This window comes from Odontesthes bonariensis, chromosome 6 (assembly GCF_027942865.1).
Source record: "Odontesthes bonariensis isolate fOdoBon6 chromosome 6, fOdoBon6.hap1, whole genome shotgun sequence".
Lineage (NCBI taxonomy): Eukaryota > Metazoa > Chordata > Actinopteri > Atheriniformes > Atherinopsidae > Odontesthes > Odontesthes bonariensis.
In genome coordinates this window covers 11,457,615-11,483,363 of record NC_134511.1, presented here as the reverse complement: position 1 = coordinate 11,483,363, position 25,749 = coordinate 11,457,615, and the positions used below count along the sequence as shown (strand labels likewise).

The window sequence follows — 25,749 nt, the reverse complement described above, 5'->3', positions numbered from 1 at the left end:
CAGAACAAAAAACAAATTAATGAGGAAGAACTTCCATGTCACATGATTCTATCGTTTAGAATTTTTTCTTTCCATGAGAAAAGTCACTTTATGATATATACTGTATATATGTATATATACAGATTGTTTTGATTGGGACAGTTCAGAATCCAAAGACGTTCAGTTTAAAGATCCTTCAGTGGCCGTTGTAAGGCCTTCATCATCAGGTGATGTTGAATCAGAGGCTGTGAAGTCAAAGTAGGACTTTTTATACATTTTTCATAGCATAGGAATTGAGAAAATGGTGTCACTTCATTGGCAAAAATGAGATATGACATTCTTAAGTACTCTATTATTTAACTGGTGTGGAACCATTTGGAAAAAAAAATGATTTTTTTCTGCTTTTATTACCTTACAGCAAGCAGTTTATATCCCAAAATGTAGGGGCCCCTCCTCGCCACTCCACCACTCCAAACCGACTTGGCTCTAGATTTGTTCTTTCCTCAACTCTTGAAAGGGAAGGGGGAATTTTAATTGGTTACAATTAGCAATTTATGCCACTAGATGGCACTGGTGGTTTCAATAGCATCATTTTCTAATATTCTCTTAGATCTGTTCTTAAATGCTGAAAAAGAACAGATTTAGAACAATAATATTTGGTATTTTGGGTTGAAAAATGACGTAAACAATTCCAGTGGTACTTATTTGGTTATCTTATACTGATTTGATATCTGTCAATACTATATGAATGAAATTCAAGGTATTTGATTAAATTAATGATTAATTCGTTATTGATTAATTAAGCCAATATGACATATTACACACCTTTAATAACAGAGGACAGTATGAGCAGCCATCCATTGGTCCAGCATCTCCACGTGGTGATATCCAATCGCCAGTTTATTTCAAGCTTGCTATTCTTTTTAGCCTTCTTGATCAGACTAATCATCCTTCTGGTGGCTGTCTTTATCTCCCCTAACACCTATCCCACACTTGGTCATGTCGGAGCACGCACTCTGCCGTTTAACATTATTAGAGCCCTGTCAGGGGCGCTACCTCTTACACCGCCAAACAACTGAAAACGAAGGTGAGAAAGATGGGAAGCGACAGCTCCTGTCTGCTCATAGCAGGGGGAAGTGGTGGAGCCTGTGTTGACGGACTAATCTCTGGCTCTGATTATATTCTCATTACAATCAGACGGGAGCCACTTGACGAAGAGGAGAATCTGTAATTACGCTCAATTCTCCTCTGACTAAAGCAGAATAGAAAGAAAGGCCAGACCTTTAAAACCTCACATTGAATCAGTCAGTTTATTTCGTCATTCCTCGATGAAGATTTTTGAGAGGTTCAGGTGGAAGAGTTTAAATTTGTCAACACCTGACTCATATTTGTGTTCATTTCAAGCAGAAATTGATTAGTTTCATATTGAAAACATTTGTCAAGAAGGGCTCCTTCGAGCTTTTTGCTTTCCTTCTTTTTGTCTTTCAACACGTGTGAGAAATAGAAAGAAGAACCATAAACAACTGCAACTATTCTTCTGACCTGCATCTGTTCAGCATGAGATAGAAAACAGCATTCACTCAAATGTCAAGGCAGCTGAAGCATGTAAATGACTACATTGCAATTGACACATGGATTTGAATGGTAAGTGGCTGAACTGCACTGTCCATGAAGAATAGCCTGGCAGGAGGCAATGGAGGGAAATAAAACACATACCCAGTAGACCAGTGGGAATGAAGCTAACCATGCATGTTAAATCCTCCTCTTCTTGCTACATTAACTGTGTGGACAAGTAGAAAAATCACATGCTGAAATTTTGAAATGGATCTTATTTTTGTGCCTCCCTCGCAGCTCCGAAACAACAACCTGCCCGCCGCTCAGGATTGACGAGCAGAAAGCAGCGGACACACGGATGGACACTTCAGACAGGAACGGCTGCATCAAAGCGAGCAGACGTAAACACCACAGCCACCGCAGGGCCAGGAGGTGAGTTCATCTTCGTGTTCTCGAAGCAACGCCGAGCCGTGCTTCAAAACCGTCAAGAACAAGTGGTTGCAAAAGGACGACAAAGCTGACACATCAGGGATGTTTGTGATGATGAATGGTTAAGGTTTGCTTTTGTTTTTGGAAGTGCTTCTGCAGATCAAAAATAGGGCTTTGCCCCCCCCCCCTCTCAGGGCCCTATTCTCAGTGACAAAACCAAGCTAATCTCTATATTCTGGTGCATGGAAAGTAAACAGTCTTATCAGGTCAAGAAAAATACAAGGATGTTCTGAAGTTCCACGCTGTCATTCCGATCCTCACTTTCACCAACACCTTGAACCGAAAGTCTCCTTCACACGCCAAGAATAGTTTTAGGCGTCTAATGCTGAGGTGGGAAAAATCAATCCATGCTTCTTTTTTTTTTTCTTGAAGAAACCTCTTACTCATAGTGAAACCTTCAACGTTTCTGTCGCTCCACAGCAGGGAAGCATCCAGTGATATCTAAAACACATCTGAAGCAGAATCTGAATTGCAGGAGGATCATAAACATGAAACCTTTTGAACTTTACGCTGCGGCTGCTTGTCCTCGGTTTAAAGTCTAACTAAGTCAATTTGATTAAACAACAAGCAGGGATCTGAGAATCATTTTTCTGCCACGTCTGCAAAAAAAGACATACGACTTAGGCTACAGATTTATATTATTTGTTGCAGTATTTTTTTCCCTTAGCCTTCTCTGAGAGTTGCAACTACACCAGTGAAATCTAGATGGCAGCCAGACGTCATTTGAAATCAGCTCCTTAGGGACCACACAAGTACTGAGTAAACTGCTCAAAGCATGACCAGATTTATAGTAAGGAAATGCCCTCAAGAAGATACAGTCAAAAGTTGTTGTTTTTAAATTATTTAAATTTTCTCCTGCAGCTTTCTTCTGTAACAGCTCTGAGGTGTTTCTATTTCAGCTGAGAGTGGCGCAGGTGGTCTAGACTTGTTGCGAGGTTTTTGCTGTAATACTCTCTGGGAAATCTCGCTTTTCTTGGGATTTGGATCGATAAAGTATATGCACTGTGCGTCTGAAGGCAAAGTAATAAAGGGAGCTGCAATGTGTGGAAGTAGTGCTTTAGCTAGTGGAGAGGTAATGAAGAGAAGTCCTATCTGAGTCGTGAATTTTAAAGGTTATCAGATGCCGAATCACTGAAAAGTGTGTAATCCTGTGAGATATGATTTTTCAATTTTCACAGTGGTTACAAGTCACAAACTAAGCCCAGATAACACCAATTACTGAACTGGCTTACTTTGACTTAAGAATAAAAGAGAAGAATAATATCTTTGAAAGATTTAGAAAGTCTCCAACTTTATCTTATTCAGCCTACTGTAATGATGTCTTTATAATTCTCCGCAAGTCGTAGCTGTAGCTCATTCAAAACACTGCTGTGTCCCCACTGAGGACACGGAATTAGGTCACATCAGTCAGTGGCTCGTGTCTTTAAACAGGCTTCCTCTGGATCAAAGCTAATAAAATAAGAGTGTGGGTACATAACACTCCCAATGGTTTCTGGCCAGCATCTCTGGTCTACTGCCCCATCATTGAAACTCTGGACTTCTCAAGAGTTCTGAAACAGGGGTGAGATATATAAAACTGTTTGTCACTTCATGACTAAAAGTGTGTGTGTTTAAAGGGAGAAATGTGCATATGCTGTCTTTTCAACAGCTTTATAAAGTGTTATGTATGTATGGTTCTTATATAACTCTCAATCATCAAGAAAAACATGCACAAACCTTATTTCCACTCCCATTTTTTGTCACGAATGGAATTAGACACTCCCTTAATTTGTCATTTGTCATTCATCTCAAAGCACTGTTTGTGTAAATGTATAGTTATGATTATTTTACTGAATATAAAACTGTAAATGTATAGTTATGATTATTTTACTGAATATAAAACTGAGACACTCGTCAGTGAGGCGGAGCAAAAGAAGATTTGTGTCATTCTGTGATCTCAGTTCTGTAATCATGAACAGAACCAAAACTGCTGAAGTACTAAAGTACCACGTGATCAGCTCTGTTTGCTCACAGCAAAGGTCAAATAAAACACATTGGTGTATTGTAAGTCAATGGTCAAAACGTGTATCAGCTCACACATCAGCTGGGGGGTATGTTGGTCATCATGGTATGATCCATCATCTTGCATCCTTAGCTTATACACCAACTCAACCATGCTGCTGGCGCTTGCTGTTGTTTCGGTTTGGTGTATACTCACTCTCTTAGAAGTGTAAACTCTGGAAGAAATATACCAGAAGAAATAAGGACACAGGTCTCACCTTTTCTGGCAGTTCCTTTTACTGCAATGTTAGCAGGAGGAAGGTTTGACCGAAGAGACACAATGGCTACAATCAGCCTTGGAGAAGATCACTCATCCCCTAACAGCCACTATAAGCAGAGCACCAACGATAATGTGTTAGTGTTTATTCATTTCAGTTTTTCGTAAGTGGCAGATGAGCTACATCCATTTCCAAATACTTTGACTCAGTTACAAAGTGGCCCGTCTGAGAGAAGTCTCCTCTGTTGAGAAAGACGTTTGTTCTTTGGATTGTTATCTTGCTAATTGGCCGGCAGCAGCACAATTCAGCAGAGAAATCAAACATTAGTTATGGCACAAAACCACAAGCCTGGGACTCTCAGCTCCTTCCAGAGACTGTTTGTTGGCTTTATTGAATACGTTTGTGAAAACGATTATTGCCAAATTGGAAAAAGACATAAACGATTTTGCCGTTAGTTCGGTTGAATCAGTTGAAACGTTTAACTACCTGAAAAGTCAGCCTGAACATGCAATCACAGCAAGTGTAGAACAGATTTCAAAGCCTAGCATCAAGCAGCTCTGGTTTTTATATAAACACGTCTCTCGGTCATGTGGTCACGTACATGAAAAAAGCAACACGCTCCTGTGGAAGATAGCATAGATTCAGCTTTTATCATATTCTTATCTGATGTCCCCTAATCCTGTGTTCATTCTGCATTTTTTCACAAAATCATTCTTCCTTTGATTCTTTCTCTTTGATTCTGCTGGTAAGAGGAAATGCAAACGCTTGCTCTGTACAAAGCCTGGCTGGTAGAGGTGTTAATGAGTGACAAAGCATTCTCATTATCAGGAGAGGGTACTTGGGTTTGGTCTGTCTAATCAGCCCTGATGCATTTTAGTTCCTAATGCTCCTAAACTGCCGACCACGCCGAGCAGGGCCATTTATTACAGCAGGACACTCTTCTGCATCCAGTGAACCAGGCACATAGTCTCCAGAGCTCTGTGGTTGCAAATATCAAGAGGGAGTTCAGTGTATCACTGTCTGGGTCAGTCCTGATCACACACATTCCTGTGCATGACCTTCTGCTTCTGAAACACAGAGATCCACTTCTTTGAATTTGACATATAAATGGCAACGATTACTGTCCAGTGAGCATGAAAGAGAATGTATCGCACACGGCTGGCATTTATTCTGCCAGGCACAAGGCAAAAGTTGACACTTTGCTGCAAAAACAGTTTATAGATATTGAAGGTCATTTAACTCGTCTTTTCTCTTTAATAATGAGCTTATATAAAAGATTTTTTGTGTGCTTTCCCAAATGTTTTGCATATTTGGCTAAAAACAGCCTTTAGATTAATCTAATTTTACAATGATGTGGGAACAAATTATATATCTATATATTTTATATTAATTCTAAGCTTAAATTTATATATGCAGGGGGTGAATTAGGGAGGTGGGCGAGGGTCTGCAGTTTGAGACTAGTCATGGATATATTCATCAGCAAAAACGAAAGTCAAAATACTTTTACATACAAAGGCCTGCTCTTGGAATAACTAATATATCTAGAATATCAATATAACTGATTTAGGACACGATATTTTTTAGAAAATAACCATAAATTAAATATTCTACTGTAATAAAGAAACAGTAGAGAACTTTGTAAACCTTCAAACAATGTTCTTTTGACTCCTTTTGGAGTACATTTACTTTTGTTTTGCAGATTCTTGGGCCTGAATCTGCCCCAGAGCACCTGGGAGCTGAGATACTGCAGTTGGCTCTTTTGGACACAGATCTCTGATGTTGTTCCTGAAATGTGTGGAAGCCTGTCTCCCAGTTTGAGGGGGTCATAGCCCTGAGTGCTTTGATTATCTGTGACACCACAGTTGCCTCCACTTCCCACACCTGTTCAGTCTCCCTTTTTCAGCTCCTCATATTTTTCAAGCTTCCAATGGTCCTTCTTCTGGATGTAGCTGCTGCAGCTTGTGCAATTTGTTATTCTCTAAGATGTCTGTTTGGTTGGCCATCACCAGTTTATCAGTCTGGATCTGAAAGTCCCTTAGCTATGTACTAACTGGGGTCTTAAATTTGTAGTTAATTTGAGAGAGGTTGATACTACCTCGTGGAGCCTTAATTTATCAGGTTCTTCTGTCACAGTGAGTGGCAAGTTACTGTACATATGGAAGCCAATTTTATTTGATTAAAGTTACAGAATCGAGAAAGGCAAACAGGCAGGAAATCCATATATATGGAGGAGCAGGAAGCTGGGATAGGCTCCACTTTAAACATATGCTGGAATGTCTGATGATAATCTGAAAATGAACAACAAAGCTTAAGCAGTATACTCAGATTCCAACAAGGGTTGGAAATAAAAGTGGTTAAGACATTAATTATATTTTGGTCAGGATGTAATCAATTTAGCTTGCTGACATTCTGCTTAAACCATATGAGATGACTCAACAGTTTATTTTAAACTGGGACTGGCAACTAGCTTGGTGTAAAAGTCACTTCTTCTTAATCAGGCTCCATCTGGTTTACACAGCATTGAGTACATGCGGACAGTTTTTTTGTTTAAATGAAATATAAATTTCCATTAAATTCTGAATCTAAATGTCTTGCACTGTTTTTCCGTACCTTACCATCCATGTGCTTGTGTCATCTGTTCCACCCTGCTGGCAAACAAGACACATGGATGTAAAAGCAGAGATCAGGGAAAGTTTCCCACTTATTAAGTGTCATGCTTGTTTCATACAGAGATTGTGGAAGTTAGGTGAAATGTCAGTCTTGTTGTATTTGGTTGCTGTACGTCGTTCGGTTCAGTTGCTGATGTTATTATCTTTATCTTCATCATGAGAAGCTTTGACACTGTAAGTGGAATGGAGTTGCTGGTTAATGAAGGCTTGGATTTGCTTAATGTCATAAAGAACCAGAACAGATTCACATCCTTTTATCCTTTTGAAAAAGTTGACCTCCTGCTCATATCTTCAGGCTGCCTTTCAAGATTGTGCACTGATTCAGTCCAGACGGATGCAAGTCACTTGCCACTAAGGGATGTTTTGAGTTGGAAATTTGAATAATATGAGGCAGCAAGAAATTCAGCAGAAAAATGTCTCATTTAATATGCAATTTTTGAAAAATACAGTTCTACTTTTGGACATAGAAACAGTCATTTGTGTATACCTTGTTGAAGATAAAACAAAAGTATATGTCTCCATATGTATGGGTTGTGGCCTTGCAGCTTGATGATGCATAGAGATTCAAAGTGACAGGCCCTCTCACAGCTTTGACGGCACTGAGCGCATGATTAAGTTTCCACTCATTCTTTCCTTCACTCAAGTCCCAGAGCAGGTTAAAGTGAGAGCTTGGATCTCTTTTGATCACAACAATTAACTGCTCCTCCGTGTTGCTAGGAGTTATTTTACATCATTGGATAGAGTAGAACAAAAAGGTATGCATTTCCGTTTCACAAGACAACTAGATGCAGCTGGTTTTTGCTCTTAAATGGCACCAGAAATTTGCATAAAACCCTCAAAAAGCATTTGAGTTCCAGTCGATGGTGTCGGGCCTTTTTCAAGATTAAATCTCGATTGACAGTGCCTTCTTACGTCATCTGTGTTGACCATATCTACACATCTCAAATATATCAAATCTGGCTTTTTAAAGTTAATCATTTCTTTTGCATGTGGCAGTTTTCCCTTATGGAGAAAATTGAACCGATCAGACCCTCTGAGATAAACTAACTTATTCAGAATTAGACACAGATAGATGTATGTGTATCAATGATTTATTGTCGTCTTCATTTAGCCTCACAAGATATCTACAATTTTCCAGGGCCCGTCATGATGTCTTAATCTTTTTCTCTAGTTATCACTCAAAACACTTTCATCATTTCCTGTCCTTGGTCCTGCACTTGAAAGGCCAGTTCAGTGACACCATGGCACTTCAAAGGCCTCCCCATCTCCTTTTCCAGATAAATTGCTTTCAAAGAGAAGACGCGGACATGTGGACAGCAATCAGTCTACCCAGCAGCTACCATGTGACAAATTTCTCCTCTGTATGATGATGAATTCACATCTAAAGAGAAGTAAACACGGATAACAAGAACATCTCAGGTTATGATGGAAACATGTGTCCATACATATTAAAGTGTGTGCATCAAATGCAGGGGGATTCAAATCTATAAAAATCTCCACATGGGCAAAGACCATGAAGGAGCCAGAGTAAAACGTGTTTCTTTTCATTACTTCATTTAAGAAGCAGGAAATAATTTAAACAAAATCTTAAATTTAAGATCTTATGCTCATCTAAAATCTTCCCCGTGAGTGCAGCCACATTGCCGTTGATCCTGGCTGTCGTGATGCTTGCTGCCGTGTGTTCTGTTTTGCGCTTTATACCAGTCTGGATTGGATTTGATCCTGCCTCGTGATGGGATCATCTCATAAGGGACATTTGGCTCACTGATAATCTTGCTTATGAATGTTCTGAGACGGAATCAGGATGTTTTTGTGTGCAGCTACGTGATCCCAGTGATGAGTCATGTGGATTATTTTACCGCGCCCATTCTGTGTGAGTGATCGTCTGCAAATATTTAGGCATTAAGAAACGATTACAGGATACTCGGAAAATTAATATTTGATATTTTCTTTTCTATTCGATTTGTACATTCAGACTGAATAAATCCTTGTTTGGAGTTCTATCATCTCAACCTTTACAATGAGACGGACACATCGCTGATGTTTTTATCACACTTTAGGTGGTGTAGTTTCACAGCCATGAAGTGTTTGTGCGTAAATTGTTACATTTTATAATAACATTCAAATGTAGCGATTGATACAACCTGTGGGTGTACTCTGCACTGCGGCACTGTTATGATCATTTTAAGCTCTCATAAATGCGTAGCTGAAAAAGAGTATTGTACTGCACGTGCTATTTCTCAGACATTTACACACAGAAATGAACATTCTTTCAGAAAGGTCATGTTCTATTTGTCAGGCTTATCCAACAGAAAGTCTTCTACTTACAACACAGCACAGGGGAACGAGTATGGCAATAATCGACCACCAAAAAGAATTTCAATTTCAGAAAGAAAATGCAGGTTTAACAATGGATAATGTGACATTTTGATTTTGTTTGTCCTCTGCAATTGCTCTTAAAAATCAGTTTTGATATTTGTTGGTGGCAGCTGTGCAAGTGTCTCCCCTCAGCTTCACAGATCTCCACTGTGTCTTTCAGCCGGATGTTTAACTGTCCAATCTGAGAGGCTGTAGTTATGTTTCACTCTCACCAATCTCATCGGGTTGATTCTGGCCACAGCAGGCAGCTGATCTTAGTAATAAAAGAAAACAGAAGTTCGCTACACACTACCTCTGCCCCCAACATTGAGCAGCTGAGGTGTTTGGTATTTCCTGTATAAGCGGAGCTCTTTGCACTTCAGTTACATCTACAATAGTCTCAGGTCAGTGACTGAAAACTTCTGGAGAATATTCTGCCAGTCACACCAGAAAACGTGTGATTGGCACGTTTGATGCTTGTAAACTGTGTTGTTGGTTGATTTCCCCCTGGTTGAAAAGGTCAGCAGTGAGACACATTCATCTGATGTAAACACACCGTTCAAGGGGGTTGCGTGTTCAACTCAACTCAACACAGGAACGATCCCTTTCTCCCACCAGAGGAGTGTTCAGGGACCAGACGAGAATCGGAAATTTTCAGTCTCAGATAGATACTGCTACATCACAGCACTGGAGGAAGTCAGGCAGGACGTACAACATGCATACACAAATGGAACGTCATAGTTTCAACTTCTCTGTTTCTCTTTTTAACCGTTTTTTTTTAGTGTTTTTATATAAAATCTGCGATAGTTGTGTATTCTTGTGTTTTTGTGTGCTAACACACTTTTCACTCAAACTCTTCCTGTCCTCTTCAAATGCGCCATTTGTGCAGCTTGCAACAGGCTATAAAAATTTTGAGGCACACAACTAGCAGAAACTACACCAAAGCGCAATGTGCACAAGCTATTGTCACAGAAGCTTTGCAGAGGGTGAGAATGGCTGCCATAAACCTTACATAAGAGGGAATTAGAAAAATTAGGAATCTAGACATGTAGAAGGGCTGTTTAAAACATTATGCAGAGTAAGTTCAATTCAATTCAGATTAATATATATATATTAATCACAACAAATTTCATCTCAAGGCATTTCAATGATACAGTCCAATTCATTGTAATCATAATCCAATCGAATCAAAATTATTAAATTCCAAATTAGTCCAATTCATTCATGCAGACAGAGCCAATTCAGGTTGCACCGAAACTTCTCTTCGGTCCAATCCCCCCCCTGAGCGTGCCTGAGGCGACTGTGGAGAGAAACAACTCCCTTTTGACAGGAAGAAACCTCTGGCAGAACCAAACTCAGGAAGGGTGGCCATATGCCTCAACCAGCTGGGGTGGGAGAGGACCGGAAAGAGGGGACAACAAACACTGTAACACCATTTAAAGGATACCTGTTGAGAAAGAGAAACACAAGTTATAAACACAGCAAATGCCAAATGTGCATAATGTCATATGAGGAAATAAAAGGGGGGAAAGAAAGGGGCCTGATAACTGAAGGCTTATTCTACTTTTAGAAACTCAAAGAGCCACAAGTGAACCTGCAGTCTGAGAGCAAAGTGCTCTGTTGGGAAAATATCTGACAACGAGATGTTTAAGATATGATGGAGCTTGGTCATTTAGAGCTTTATATGTAAAGCCTATGTAAGTCTTTCCAAGATCCCCTTCTTCTTGCTTATAATGGCATGCGACCAGAGCAACTGGGTGGAACGTGTTGGGACCTGGAAAGTTTGCATGACGACATGCGCAGGAAAAGTTCAGCATCAACATGATCACATATGGTAACACAGCAAGATGTAGATGTAGAGCTTTAATGAGATTACGTAGTGAAACATAAGCTGCGTCGACATAGTGAACAGAAAGTACAATGTAGTAGATATTATGAAACTACAGCCTTTTGCACTGCAATGTAACTATTGAATATTTTGTCAGAAGATCGAGTTGCTTTGGCTCAATAACGGATTCACAGCCATTCATTTTGCAAACAGACGAACGTTTTGATAGAAAATGATATAAGCTGTTATTGTCTTTCTCTGCTTACAGCCCCACCTTTGATGAGCTCTTGTCCCCTCGTCCAAAGAGGAAGAAGAATAAGAGAAAATCTGAGCGAAAGAGGAAAAGAAAAAGGTCGGTTTTCAGACTTACCGTAGATGGCACTCTTGTATTTCCTGATGCAAATTAACAGAGGGCTGTGCAGGAGAATGCTCAGTATACATGTTTACTTTTAATACTCCTGCTTTAGGTCTCCTTCCTACAGCCTGTCCCCACCGAGGAAGAAGAAAAAGAAGAAGAAGAAGAGCTCCAAGAAAAGCAAGCGGCATAGGTAGTTCTCATCCATCGCCACAATATTGGTAGCATGGCATGACATTTATTTTCAGGTGACCCAAATTGTCTTTTTCCACATTCCAGGTATACCTCCAAGAAGTCAAAACACCAGTACGTATATGATCTTTTTTTTCCCCCACATATTCACCATGCCGTGTGCTGGTGTGTATCTCCCATTTCTTAAGGTTACAATGTTTTATTACGAGAGACATTTTAGGAGGAAAACAGCTCTTACGGGACACGTTGCTGTTGCAAACGTTGTGTAACACTCGGTGCCTGCTTACAGTAAGATTACTGGATTTCCACCTTAAAGATGGGTTCGCTTTGTGCGCCGGGAGGAAAGCAGGCTGTCTGTGCATGCGTTGTCAGTATTAACACCTCCAGCTCATGATTTTGCTCTCTTTCATCCCTCTAGCTCTTCAAGTTCAAAACATAAGAGGAAGGATGAGCGCAAGCACAAGAAAAGGTCAGTCTGTGATTACTGCAACAGATTCATGTACAAACCCCCCCCCCCCACACTCACTTCCTTTCTCTGTGGTAAGCCCCTCCACCCTTTTTAGAACACTCTCTACCGAAGAAGAAAGAACAGATTTTCAAAAATGTCATCATGTATGGGGTGAACGCAGCAATGTGCAGCTTTTGATTTTTTTTTTAACAAAAGTACCCCACTTGCGTAGAGGAAAACTGAAACCTTTAGCCACAAAGAAAGAGGAAAAAAGGGGTGAAAGAGGGTAAGAGAAACCAATTTCATGCTGTGATCTTGCAGCTCTTTATAATTCCACTTTGGATGAGTGCGTTGTTGTTTGTAAGCATAGACTCACGCTCAGCAGCAGCAGACTTCAACAGAAACCACTGCCTTCCTTCAGACTAGAACCCTCCATTCTGTTTTCTTTTTCTTGTGTTCACATCACACTCTAATGCTTTTGCCTCTCTTAATACTCTCGCTGTTCTTTTTCAAACTTGGCTTTTATACATCAGGAACATTCGACCCACCTACCCCACAGCATGAGAGGAGGATCTTAATTGCACTAACGAAGAAAAGCACACCCTAATGAAAACTGCTGAATTTCCGAGCAAGCGAGTAATTGATTTGCCTTCAAACATTATATTTCACTGAAGGTCATACGCTCAGATAATAATTATACTGTTGATATGCTGTATTCACTGTGCCCTTAAATAAAGCACTCTAAAACATAAGCAAAGGCATTTCTAAAATGGCCTCCAGGCGTTTTCAACTTCAAAGAGTTTCCGAAAATTTTTATTTCTCAGCCTCTGAATAAACTAGAAATGTTGAATAAAAGACGTTTGAAGGCTTTTGGCTTTTTGTAAATGGTCCCATTTGTCCTTTAATATCAGAATCAGTTTCAAATTCTTTGTCAGTAATTGGAACCTTCTTTGGTGTTTGACAGGTGGAGCTGACGTTTATGGTCTGCTGTTCTCTTTGCTACTAAGTGTATGGTGTCACCATGTCGAAGTACTCATTTTGGATTGGGCATTTTCTGACCACAGATTTAGAAGGATTACAAAAACGTGAAAGATATAAATAATTTCACCGTAAAGACAAATTTCAAAGGACTACCAGTTTGTCCAGTTATGGCCTTCTGCAATAAATTCATCTGAAAAGCAGACTGTTTATGCCAAAGAAGTCTCCAAGAATCCCAAAATGTTATCATATGATCTGAAGGTAACTCTTACTTCTCTTGATGTCAAAGTCCTGCATCTATAACTAGAAAGAGATAGAAAAAGTATGATATTCTTGTTTGGAAATCCAGCAACGTCCTTCATCAGAGGAACATCAGAGCAAAACATTGCATTACAGTTTGGCAGTGGACATAATGGCAAATATCAGACCATTTGAAATGTTTTCTTGACAGACAAATCAAGGACAGAGTTGTTTTGTCATGTTCTGTTTGAACCAAAGACATCTTCTCCAAAGAGGAATCACATATAAACAGGAACATGGTGTAAGTTTTATGGTTTGGGGTTACTCTCTGCAGCTTTTGTGCCTCGGGGACTGGACAGCTAAGTCACTGATTCACTTGTGAAATCTGCATCACGTTGAAGAGTGCTTGGAGATGATGTGAAAGCTGAAATGGAGTTTGAAGTGAACATTTCAGCACAATAATCATCCTCAGCTCACCAGTAAATCCACCAAAGATTGGATCAAAAAGAAGATATAGATGTTAATAGAGTGGCCAAACACAAGTCCAGATTTGAATCCTATTGAGTTGTGGGGATTTGAAAAACAGGGAGAATGAGGAAACCCTTAAACATCTTGCAGCTGGAGGAAATTTGAAAAGAGAACTGATTAAAGAAAATTAGCAAAACGTCGACAAGAAGTGACTGCTGAGAAACATGAGCCTCCGAGGCCAACTTGTGCTTTTGTATCAAATTAAGAAAAAATTGATTAAGCTCTCCTTTCCTTCTTTGATTGATTGCCTCTTTTCCAAAGAGGACTGTACGTTTTCTTGATAAATGTTGTTAAAAATGTGTGCATGCGTGCATTAAAAAAAATGTGCGCACACACACTTACACACATATTTCTCTTGGTCAATGACACTTGGTCAAGCCCTTTTCACTCTGGTCCAAAAGACCCACTAACACCTGCCATCAGCTGGCTTTTGGATGCAGTTGGAACATGTTTAATGGGCCCCACATCCAATAACTGCAGCAGTCACAGGTATTTATCAGCCTCACCTCCAATCGGCATTGATAGAAACACATCAGCTGGTTGCAACTTTCAATGAGAATTCAGCACTCAGGACTACAAAAGGTTTGCCTGTCTGTAAGACAGCTGACGGCACACTCTCGGTCCTGCTTTGTGTGGCTGCAGTCCAGTCAGTAATTGTAAACCAACCTGATCATCACAGGAAGTTGTGCTTATCAGAAATTGTTGTACACCAGAGGCTTAGTAATACAGTATAATCCTACTACTGGAAATAGAAAATGTTTTGTTTAGCTTGTCTTAGCAGAGGTACCAGCATTTAAAAGATCTGTTTAAAGATGTTACTTTTGGATTAAAAAATGACATTGCAGACATTTTTTCCTCCTAATAAAGGACTTCAGATAATCACTGACTTGCATAGGCAGCTGTTTGTGCTATTTGCACTGTTTATCCTGGTCAAAGTGATGGCACTATGTTACCTTTATGTTATCACAGTGAATTTTTTCAATGAGACTGGTAAGATACTGTGCATAAAGGTTAATAATAAAGAAAAGTGAAACTGACATCCCATTCATAAAAAAACAGACAAATTGAACTAATGGTGAGAGATATCAATGAAAAGTTGCCATTGTTTGGTCTGGCTATTTATCACAAATACAGTCGGTTTACATCGATTGGGTGCAGAGTAAAGACTGAAGGTATTTAAGTCAGTCGACTACTCGTAGAACTTTCAGCTCCCTATCCATCTGCCTCTTTTTATTTCCTCTGTTTTCCTCCAGGTCACGGACTCGCCCGCATCGGCGACGTCGCTATAGGAGGTCAGAGTCGGACGCTTCCTCCTGCCAATCTTGCTCAGAGGACAGGTAGGGCTCCTCCTCAGCCTGCCCCTTCACTTTATCTTATCCGCTCAAGGTGTCAGCTGAGTTCTCGGTCACATCGAAGCTACAACTGATAAGACAGAGGTGACATCCTCGACCTCGGGCACAACCATAGCTTATCACATCCTCACAGGAAATGGTTAAAAATTCACTCCACTGATCAATGCACTCAGGCATAATGACATATAGAAAAATATAGGCTGTTTGATCATATGAAAGATTATTTGACAGCTTTATGGATTAGACGGTGAAGATGGCATGAGGAAATGTAGTCGCTCATAGTATGACGGGATGCTGGCGCTAATTAATCTTCTTTGGTCGCAGCTCAATGCAGAATAATGTATAGAGAGTCAGAAGGGCATCCTCAAGAGCAGCTCAATAAGTGAACTTAAGCTATAAGATGAGAAAATTGAATTTTAGTTTCAACTAAAATTAAATTAAATATGAAAACATTACATTATTACTACATTATTACTCTTTACCATGAGTTTTTTTGTGATATTAAGCTCAGTAAATTACAACTCCAATCAAGAAAAATGGGCTTTCTTTTTACGTACGCAGATGGCAAAAAAAACAAATCACGTCATTTGGACGCTTCGCCAGCATCATCTTTGTATAAGCTTCTTTCTATACGACTTCTTTGATGGAGCACAAATGCCTCTTATTCCCGCAGACACCATGTGCAAAAGTCTGTGGTTCATCAGGCTTTTGGACACCTCGCAGCTGTTGGAGAGGAAACCAGAGAAGAACTCAAACGCACAGACACCAAGTGGAGACGTACAACCAAATCAGTGTGTAAAACGGCTCCAAAATTTCGCTCCATCCTCTCAACCAGCACCGTAAGTACCCTTAAGGACTCCTACCATGCTGCCATCGGTCCGGTTTGAGTTCTCAGTTTAGCCCCCATCACCGAGCTTATTGTAAGTCAGAATAAACTGTTAGAGTGAGGAGCTTGTGCTTGGCACGTTATAACTCTCTTTGTTTTAGTTGCTTTTGAAACACATTGAGATTCTTGAAAGAATCAGAGCACATTTAGTCACATCTTTCTCTTGCAGTAGTTTTCTTAGTTCTTGTTTCTGTATTATGTAATGTAAATGTAAAAAAAACTTCCCACCAAAGAGCCGATGACTCAATGTATATTAAATTGTGGGGTTATTTTTATTTTTTACTTCTGCTGAGGAATCATGTTGCATCCATATGCAGATCTCAGCATGAACTCGCACTGTTTGGAAAGTTAAAGGTTAGATTTATGTTAGTATGTATGAAATTATTACAGAATGTAAAAGCAGATGAAACCCTGAAAATGAAGAGGTGTGAAAAGAAACCTAGAATACGTTCAGTGATGACTCACCAGCATCATCCGTTAAAGCTGTTGACTGTTAAAGAAAAGCTTTTTAACACTGGTGTGAAACCAAAGTGCTGCGGAGAACTATTGTGTGTTTTATGTTGACTTTTTTTCTCAAATTGCGATCTGCAAGGAGATCGGTTTCTTTATCAACTGAGGCCATTAAAAGTGGAAGACAGTGCAGCTTTTAGCACATCAAGCCTCAAGAGAGAGCTCAACGAACTGCAACTGAAGGAAGCATTATGCAGCAGTAGAAGTGTTTCTGAGACTCAGATTGTGACATAGGCCACAACTGCAGATTGATCATCTTTTACGCCCAAACCATTTCAAAGGATACTTTGAATTTGTAGGCTAATGATAATGATCAGACGACTAAGGCTAGGTAAAAAGTTTACTGCAACGATAGCTTAATCACGTGATTCACTTAACATTTACATTTTCAGTCAGGAGCCCGCTGAGGCGATTTTAACACGTCAGTTTTGGAAGTGCAGGTTTCCTGAGCTGGTTACTTTGCAGTGGTTGGACACGTTGCCATGGGAACGTGGACAATGTTTGTAAAGCTTTCAAAAAATTAAATGTATTCTGTTTTGGATTTGAATCCCTAACCATAACCTTAACCAAGAATCTTTACTGCATGATAAAGTGCAACCTCATTTCAAACAATCAAACACTGTGTGAAATGTAAATAAAAACAGGATGAAGGTAAATGCAAATCTTATAAACCAATATTTTATTTACAATATAACATAGATAATATATCAAATGTTGAAGAAAAAAATGTATTTTACTACTTCATGAAAAATGTTGGCTTTGTAGTACAATAGCAAAGGCCAGAAAGTTGTGCCTCATGTGTTGAAGACTGACATAAAACACCAATATGTGATGAGTTGGGGGTTAGAAAGTGTTGCCCAGTCTGGAACAATCTGGAACCCTCTGTGCTCTTTTTTTTGCCACGTTGTCCTTTCTTGTATCTGCATGTTTTCTTAAGCAGCGGGGCGCTGAGCTCTCTCGGGCCACCGTGTTTCAGCGGTTGTAGTAATCCTCTGCTAACCTATTTGTGGTTTACATCGGCAGTCTAATTTCATGAGCCTCTGCGTTTTCTTTCTCTGCTTTCTTTCTTTCAGGAGTTTTGATTGATACTACCCTGACTAAACATGAGAAATGATATGGCCACTGGATTCTGTTTTATGTTGAACATTAGAAAGACAATTTCACATGTGCAATGATAGACCTGACTTAAAGCTGGGATTGAATATCGAAAATTGTAGCTGTTGATTGCCCTTTTAATTTTCTTTCTTTCCTTTTTTTCCGTTAATGTTTTCAGAGCTGTATAAATACAGCACTGTCTCCTGCTTGTTGGAGCATGAAATATATTTAATTTATTCCCAGCAATCATTAATTATGCTAATAACAAAGATGAATGTTTTTAATTACACACCACAGGGTTTTAATTGAAATTCAATAAATTAATCCATACATTGAATCATGCAGGGCATTCAATTCCCCGAAGTCTTTCAGAGGGACTTCACAGCTGGTTGCTGGCGAGTAGCCTCACAATACCAGAATTTACACAGTAGGGATTTGCATTAATTTATGGGCTTTTTACTCTAAATGCATTTAAAAAGGTAACAAAGAATGATTTTCTTCAAATTTCTTCCCTATAAGGAAGCGACTTGTTTATTAGATATGTCAGTTTTTTTCTTTAAAGTTAAAAAAAAAATTGTGGAGGTATAAGAATGTCCAGGGAACACCATGAGTCCAAAAAGGCGTTGAGTAAATATTTACTTAAAGCTCAACTTGCCAGAACATCTTGAGGTAACTTGAGGAACACCTTTGTGTATAATCTGTTAAACCTTTAATCCCGACTGTGAACAGACTGTGTGTAGATGTGTCTGAAGTATTGTCAAAATGTCTTTAGAGCTTTAGTTTAAAAAGATCTTTTGCTAGTATTCCCTTTTTCCCTAACTGTGCATGTTTCACCTTCTTTTTTTTCTTTTTTTTTTTTTCAAATGTCTAGATTCAGTAGCTGTACAACTAAGTAGCGCGCATTTTTGATAATTTTTCCTCCCAAAAACACCAAAACAATTCACCAATGAGGAAAGTAAAAGGAACGATGTAAGTCTAACTGGCTCTGGGTTTGAAGAGAGGGTTAATGTCTTTTTCATGCAATTTACGACTAATGATGCACTTATGTTGCCCGCTCTTCCCTTTTTTTTTTTACACCTTACCTACTTAAGGAGGAAATCTTGATTGGTAAGTCGCTGCTATCCGCAGATTTAGGGATTTACTTGTAGGTCGGTGCAGGATGATTATTAGTTCTTACAGGAGAAAAAGCACAGTCATCTGTCCTGTTCTTAGGGCTTTCTTAGTTAGAATGATGGGATCTCTCTGTCTGCAATCCTTTTCATTTCTACATAAAACCCATTTTTGTGATGTTTGTTTAATGTTCTTTAAATGAGGCTTTTCCAGTGGGGGTTATTGTTTTCTCTCTTTTTCTCTTCACTCCAGTTAGAGCCGGTAGATTTCTCCACACTTAGTTTCTCTTTCTTCTCTGCTCTTTTTTGTTGTTCTTTTCATATGATTGTTTTAGTCTAAACTTATTTTGAATTTCGTTTTCTTCTTTATTCCTTCAGTTAAGTTCAGACTTTGTTTCAAGGTTAACCGCATGCTTCAGATTTGCATGATGTCTTTATCTTTCAAAGCTTTCTGTCCCGAGAAGATTAAAAAAAAAAAAGAAAGAAATCTCTTCAGTGTGTTTTAAAGGGAATATGTGCCTTTGTGCTAGTGTATTCACAGTGCATCAAAGCAGGTAGCAGGTTCTTCTCCACACACTTCTGATTCTAAAGCTGTGGCCCGTTTGTCTGTTTGCAGATCTTGTCGTCAAAGCCTGGAAGCGAGGTCATGAGAGGGGGTGGATCTCAGGATTTACTGAGTCACACCAAAGGTCCCCGTGATTACGATTCTGGTAATGACACATCCTCACCTCCATCTAGCAAAACTGGTGTTTCTCGGGCGAGTGCCAAGAGGAGCCACTGTCAACGTCTGGCCTCGCCAGAGAAGCTGAAGCTCACATACCGAGACAATGCCTCTGATTCAGGAAACTCTGTGACCAGCTACGCTTCCTTGTGCAAACCTTACGGGGAGGGCGGCTTGTCTGCAGCCATTTTAAGCAGAAACGGCAAGAGGTAAATGCTTTGTTCAAAATATAGTATATACTCTATCCCTGGAAAACTGCAGTCTCGTATATCTTCTGTTTCCACACTCTTTTGAAATATTAGTCTTATAAGAGAAGAATTGGGAAAATCAATTCTCCTTTAAGAAAATAAACCTTGGAAAGAGTTTTTGGCTTTATCGCTCAAAGCTGTGAAGCATCTTAATGTGTTTTCTTTGCAGAGAGCAGATAACCTTGGGGTGTCAACTGGGGGTTGTGAGATCCCCAAAGACGTCTGGCTGTGAGCAGAGGAGGAGCAGGTCGTCTCGAAAAAGGCTGAAAAGCCGCTCATCTAGCAGTAGAAGCAGATCGTCAGGGAGTTCCAGATACTCGGGACGCTACTCTCGAAGTCCCTCGCTGTCATCCTGCAGGTATATTAATGCACATTTGCTCATTTCCAACGTAAACGTACTGCATTTGCCCTTATTTGTTTTACGCTTAACATTTTTTACTTTGAAAAATGTAATGAAATATATTAGTCATTGTCTGGAATCACAATTATGTCTTTTTTCCGATTGTAGCTCGTACTCGCGCTCTCTGAGCAATTCATCAGATCTGAGGCGAAGAGGCAGCGTGACCAGCCTGAGCTCCAGAGGAAGCTACTCCAGATACAGTGCTGACAGGTGAACTTTAAGAAGGGTTTCAGCTGCTAATTACTCCCCATTACTGAGATGTGAGAGCAAACATATACTGACATCTTTAGCAATTCAATTTTCAAAATGTTAATGTCTGCTTCCCCAGACTAAGAGACAGAAAGAGACCAGCAAGCTCAAGAGAGACAGATGCGAAGCGAACGCATAAGGTCAAAGGGAAGAGACGAAGACGCAAATCCTACTCTCCTATGAAGAAGAGGAGGAGAGACTCTCCAAGCCATTTGGAAGCACGCCGCATCACAAGGTACAGCTCTCCCATCCCGGTTATTCATTATTACATTGTAGATTTTTTGTCGCTAAAAGGCAGCACCGACTGCTGGTCTTGTCCTTCACCCTCTCAGCTGGACACATCTTGTGTTGATTTGAACTTTGAAATGGCATTTTGCCTGAGGATGAGACAACTGTCAGCTCTAAAGTCACCACAGGGGGAAAGGAAACAGATGGTGAAGGAACAAAAAGAAAGTCGGATGTTGCTTTTCTTTAAAAGATGCGGCCTGCCACACAGTTAGTGTGTGATTTATTTCATTTCACACTTTTTTTTAATTGAAAGCTGGATTATTCAAAATACCTCCAATAAAAGATGCCTTTCTTGGGTGAAAACTGAGTAATTGTTCACCAGTAATTGTTCTTGGCTGAAGTCAAACCCTTGATTGTCTAACAAATATTACCTGAACAAGTGGTTCAAAATCATTTCAGAAGAAGCATAAGAGGCTCCTAAAAGGAAATGGGGATTCCCAGTGTCACAGTACAACTGGGTGGAAGAAGCAACAACGGCTAGCTGCCTCACTCTAACATCAGCACAAATTTTTATATGCAGTGAAATAACGATTTTATTTCTCCACCCAATTACCTAAGAAAATACTCTGTAAGGTACAGAAATGATCCTTCAGGTAAATACTGTGCACTTTAGTTTAGTTTTAAATGTTTAAAATCACCACTGATATGTAAGGCTACATAATTGTAACTTTAAAAATCTTAATGTTTAGACAAATTTAGTGCAGGCTGCACAGCTGTGTGGTGTTTTTTATCGTCACTTTGCAATATGGTGGCTCTAACCGTGTGGAGTTTGCATGTTCTCTGTGTGCCAATGTGGGATTTCTCTGGTTTATCTTGCTTACTCCCTCATTCCAAAACACGCACATCAGATTAACCGATGATTCTAAACTGACTGTAAATGTGATGGTTGTTTGCAAAAAAAATAAAAACATTTCTGAACCAGAACATACGGGTAATTTTTGACCCTGAGGTTACAGAATTGTTCTTTAAAACAGTAGTGACAAGGGGGTCCAAAACACACCAGTTTTAAGCTACTGTGCTTCTACTCTACTAGGTGGTGCTAGATGTTCCCTTTAGGATTACTCCTGCATGTTGATTGTATGTGCAGCAGCTGTCACTCTTTGTAGATTCATGATTCTATGGTGAGAATGAAAAAGATTTTTCCACATGGACCATTCAGACGTTCATGGGTTCAAAGAAATAAAGGATTGTGCCTATTTACGCTTCTACAACACTTCTGTACAGCACAACCATCTTGCATCACAATTGCAAACACTCAAAATGGACAAGTAATGTGTCTATGTAATAAGAAGCAGATGTATACCCTGCCAGTCATGTTATTTTACTGATTAGAATATCCTGCAACTGTTTTGTGTTTTTACCATCTTACCACCACATCATGTTTTGAAGATGGAGTAATAATCAGAATTAGAAATCATTGCAAATTTCTCAAATAATTGATTTCTCACAGTACATGCATTAGCGGTACAGCTCCACCTTAAGTGTTGCCCAGATTGATTCTACTTAGTATATTTGGGTTGTTAGAGCTCGTCTTTCTGAAGCTGCAGGTGTTAATCTGCAGTTTAAAAAAGAATCACCACCCATAGCATTAAATGCCACCTGCGCTTATGATTCAACACAAAATCTTAGGAATCTGTTAATAAGGTTAAAAAAATCTATTCTGGGTGGAGGGGCACTTTAAACCTGCATTAATTTTGCTTTGCAGTATTCACACTAGGATACCCATCCATCACAGAGGAGCATTAGCTTTAACTTATTGTTGTTTAACTACCTAATGATTGTAAATTCATGTAGCTAATTCATCTTATTATCCAGAACATCCTGTGACACCCTTTTAAAAAGCTTTTCTAAAGTTTAAATCCTGCCTTGCTTTGTGCCACTTTTCCCCTGGATCTCCACAGTGCGAGGAAGCGACCCATCCCTTACTTCCGACCCAGCCCTTCTTCGAGCAGTCGCTCCACGAGCGTGTCGTCCTGGAGCAGCCTCTTCACACGAAGCCGCAGCCGCAGCCGGAGCTCGACCTACTCCTCTTACAGGAGCTACAGCCGCAGCTCATCGTGGAACTCCATCTTTGGGACTCGCAGCCGCAGCCGCAGCCGCAGCCGAGGTTCGCTGAACAAACGCAAGAAAACCAGGCATTAGTTTCTCTTGGGGGGACACTGAGGGACCGATAAGGCTGTTGAGGTTTTAGTTGAGAGTGATCAGCAATCAGCTGTGTGCATCTTTGGGCTCTGCCTTGCTGCTTGAGCTGAAATGTCCCTGTAGTGGTCGAGCAACTTCTTTAATGGAGGCGGTACTGTTTTTTCTGCCCACACAGGCCACAGAAAAGTGAATATTGTTTTTGCTCCGTTGTATTCCACCCTCTTGCATCAGCACTCACAACACTCCTCCTGAATATCTCTGCGCGATAATATTCATTCCATGTCTGCCCTCATCCAAGTAAATAATTCTCATTGATGATTTGCCACAGTTTAACAGTATAATATTTGATTACTTATTGATGGTGCATAATGTGGCCTAATTGGAGGAATTTAAATGAGTTGCTTCCAACTGATGTTTTGACCCCATGTAAGTGCAGAGTTTAAACAGGGCCGCAAGACATTTGCAGTCCAGTGTCAGGTCTGCATGACTCATAAGAAAATAAGTATTGAAGCAAAATTTGAGCTATTTGATCCCAGTGTTTAAAAACCTCATGGGCTCGTTATCAGGAAATGGTTTATCTCAGCACTTCACAAGGTGGGAAACAAACAGGTTTCCTCGCCGTGGGAGGCCTGACGGAAGGAAAAAGGCCTCTCAGCTCAAATGTCAAATTAATTTATCCTCTAATGAAGTGGAAAAACAATTGAAATGTCAGTCTATGTAACACAACAGAGCGATCAAAGCAACATTTTCACGGTTTCAGAGGAGATATTTCCTTTCAAAGCTCTTGGTGAGTGAAATGTTGGCTGGACGTGTTGGATCATGGTACTCAACTTTATTACTTTTTTATAACTTTCTGTTGAGTATGTGTGAGTCTGATTTTTATTAGATTTTTTTAGATAAAGCAGTGGGGGGAAAAAAGATGCTGAAAATGATTTAAAGTAATGAACAACACTGATTTTAAACGTACTTAGTTATTTTTTTACCTTGTTTTTCTTCCCTTAGTACTTGAATTGAACACAAAAATGTACTGTTTTGTTTTTTTTTTTATTGTGCAGCAGCATACATATTTATTATTTAATATTTATTGGTTTGTCATTCTTCTTTTTAGTGATGAGTTTTTCTATTCAACACTGTCTATTAATATTCTTTATGTCAAAGCTGTAAACAATGTATGTTAAATGTATTCCTTGGTTTTAGCATCTCGCACATGAGTGGAATCAGATGTTCATAAAACAGAACCTGGATTTTTTTTAAAAACTGTATAATTACTGTGTGACCTTCTTTAAAGTTAAACATTTTGGGGAAATACACTTACATGCTTTCTCATCTATCCCAATAACGCCAGAAAAAATGCTCAAATACTGTTTAGCTTGGACATTTTCAATTTCCACTGGCTGTTGCATCAGAACCTGCAGCCCATCAGAGCAGCCAATGATGTTACAGCGTGTTCGTTGTTCTGTTAGAGAAAAACGCACAGTCTGGTTCTTTAAACTGACTGGTCCACATTGTGCTATTCCTCTATAGTCAACACTGTATGAGATAAAAAGTCATTTTTGGCCTAACAAGAAGGTGGCCAGAATTTTTTTTTTGCTCATATTGAGCCCTCTTCACAGATGTAATGCAGCCCTGACATTTTCCAAAGGGGCTGCGTATGAAAACACAAACAACCATACAAGGGATGTATCTGGAGTAATTGTAAAGTTTACTTACTCAGTTTCCTTGTTTCCACAGAAATTTGTTTGATCCAGAAATTTTCACAGTTTACGTACTATGCCCCCTAGTGTTCAACATGAAGAAATGGGTTTCTTTTTCGGATTAATGAAAACTTCTCTGCAGCAAAGCAAAAGCTAATCTTAGCAGTTTTCCAGTTCTATGAAATATGCCCATGAAATTAGTATGATAGAATAACACCAACAATACGATGGCAGAGGTAATTTAGGAGAGGTTGGTCTGCCTTCAGTTTTACTGAACGATTTTGTTAAAAGATATATGAACCTCTTTGCATGCTCTCCGTACCTCACATAGCTTCAAAGCATTTCAATACCAGAATTTCCACTTTTCATTCAATTTCCTTATTTATTCAACTTCCTGGTGCAGTCACAACAAGGTTAGCTTATTTTAGCACTGTGATGGGAAATTGCTGATACAGCTCTTTTCACAAATTCATTCTGCTGGTGGATTATTTTGCCTTTAGAAAGAGGAAAATTGTTGTTTAATGCTAACCAGCTGCTGATCACAGCATCATCTGTATCCTACAGACAAAGATGGCTGGCTCTGAGAGAATAAGTGCATTTTCCCAAATGTCATACTGTTCCTTTCTAAGTTAATTTTGAGGGTGCTCCAGCTCTGCCTCCAAAACAGCCTTTGCTTATAATTAAAACTCATATTTCTCAATGGGTACATATCCATCATTCTGCCGATGTTACTGCTCCAGGGCCTGAAAGACTGCTCTCTATGCACCCAACACTCTCTGCATATTTCCCTGAATGTCAACTAAATTGGACAAATGAGGGAAATATGATGCTGGAAGAGGAAAGAACTTGGTACAAAAAAAGTCATCCATAAACGATAAACCGATGATCGCTGGTGTCAGTCTGTGCTGACTGAATTTCCACGGGGAGATTTGCGCTGTCATGTTGATAGACTTTGGAGGCAGGCACCCAGGGGAACAACCACCCTCCCCATTCGATGAAGTAGTGTACGGTACGTCTTGTTAAAAAATGTTGAAAAGTTTTGAATATGTAATGACTGTGGTGTAAATATATCTCATCATTGTAAAAAATGTACAAAAGTGTGATCATTTGAAAAACTAAATGTGAAAAAGGTCCCTGTTGGATGTTAATACAGTATGGATAAAGGAAAGAGGAAAAGAA

The 25,749-nt window shown here is 39.5% G+C and overlaps 1 protein-coding gene across 1 annotated transcript in view; it reads left to right on the top strand.

Annotated features, from left to right (window-relative positions):
- srrm4 (serine/arginine repetitive matrix 4) overlaps nucleotides 1-25,749 on the top strand; it is a 69,978-nt gene extending 44,229 nt beyond the window's left edge. Inside the window, exons 2-13 of the mRNA XM_075467384.1 lie at nucleotides 1,831-1,965; nucleotides 11,404-11,487; nucleotides 11,603-11,683; nucleotides 11,770-11,796; nucleotides 12,101-12,151; nucleotides 15,130-15,213; nucleotides 15,902-16,067; nucleotides 19,445-19,758; nucleotides 19,967-20,155; nucleotides 20,306-20,407; nucleotides 20,526-20,681; nucleotides 22,636-25,749. Coding sequence (XP_075323499.1) covers nucleotides 1,831-1,965; nucleotides 11,404-11,487; nucleotides 11,603-11,683; nucleotides 11,770-11,796; nucleotides 12,101-12,151; nucleotides 15,130-15,213; nucleotides 15,902-16,067; nucleotides 19,445-19,758; nucleotides 19,967-20,155; nucleotides 20,306-20,407; nucleotides 20,526-20,681; nucleotides 22,636-22,876 — 1,630 coding nt within the window. The 3' untranslated portion in view covers nucleotides 22,877-25,749. The remainder of the gene's footprint in view (nucleotides 1-1,830; nucleotides 1,966-11,403; nucleotides 11,488-11,602; nucleotides 11,684-11,769; nucleotides 11,797-12,100; nucleotides 12,152-15,129; nucleotides 15,214-15,901; nucleotides 16,068-19,444; nucleotides 19,759-19,966; nucleotides 20,156-20,305; nucleotides 20,408-20,525; nucleotides 20,682-22,635) is intronic.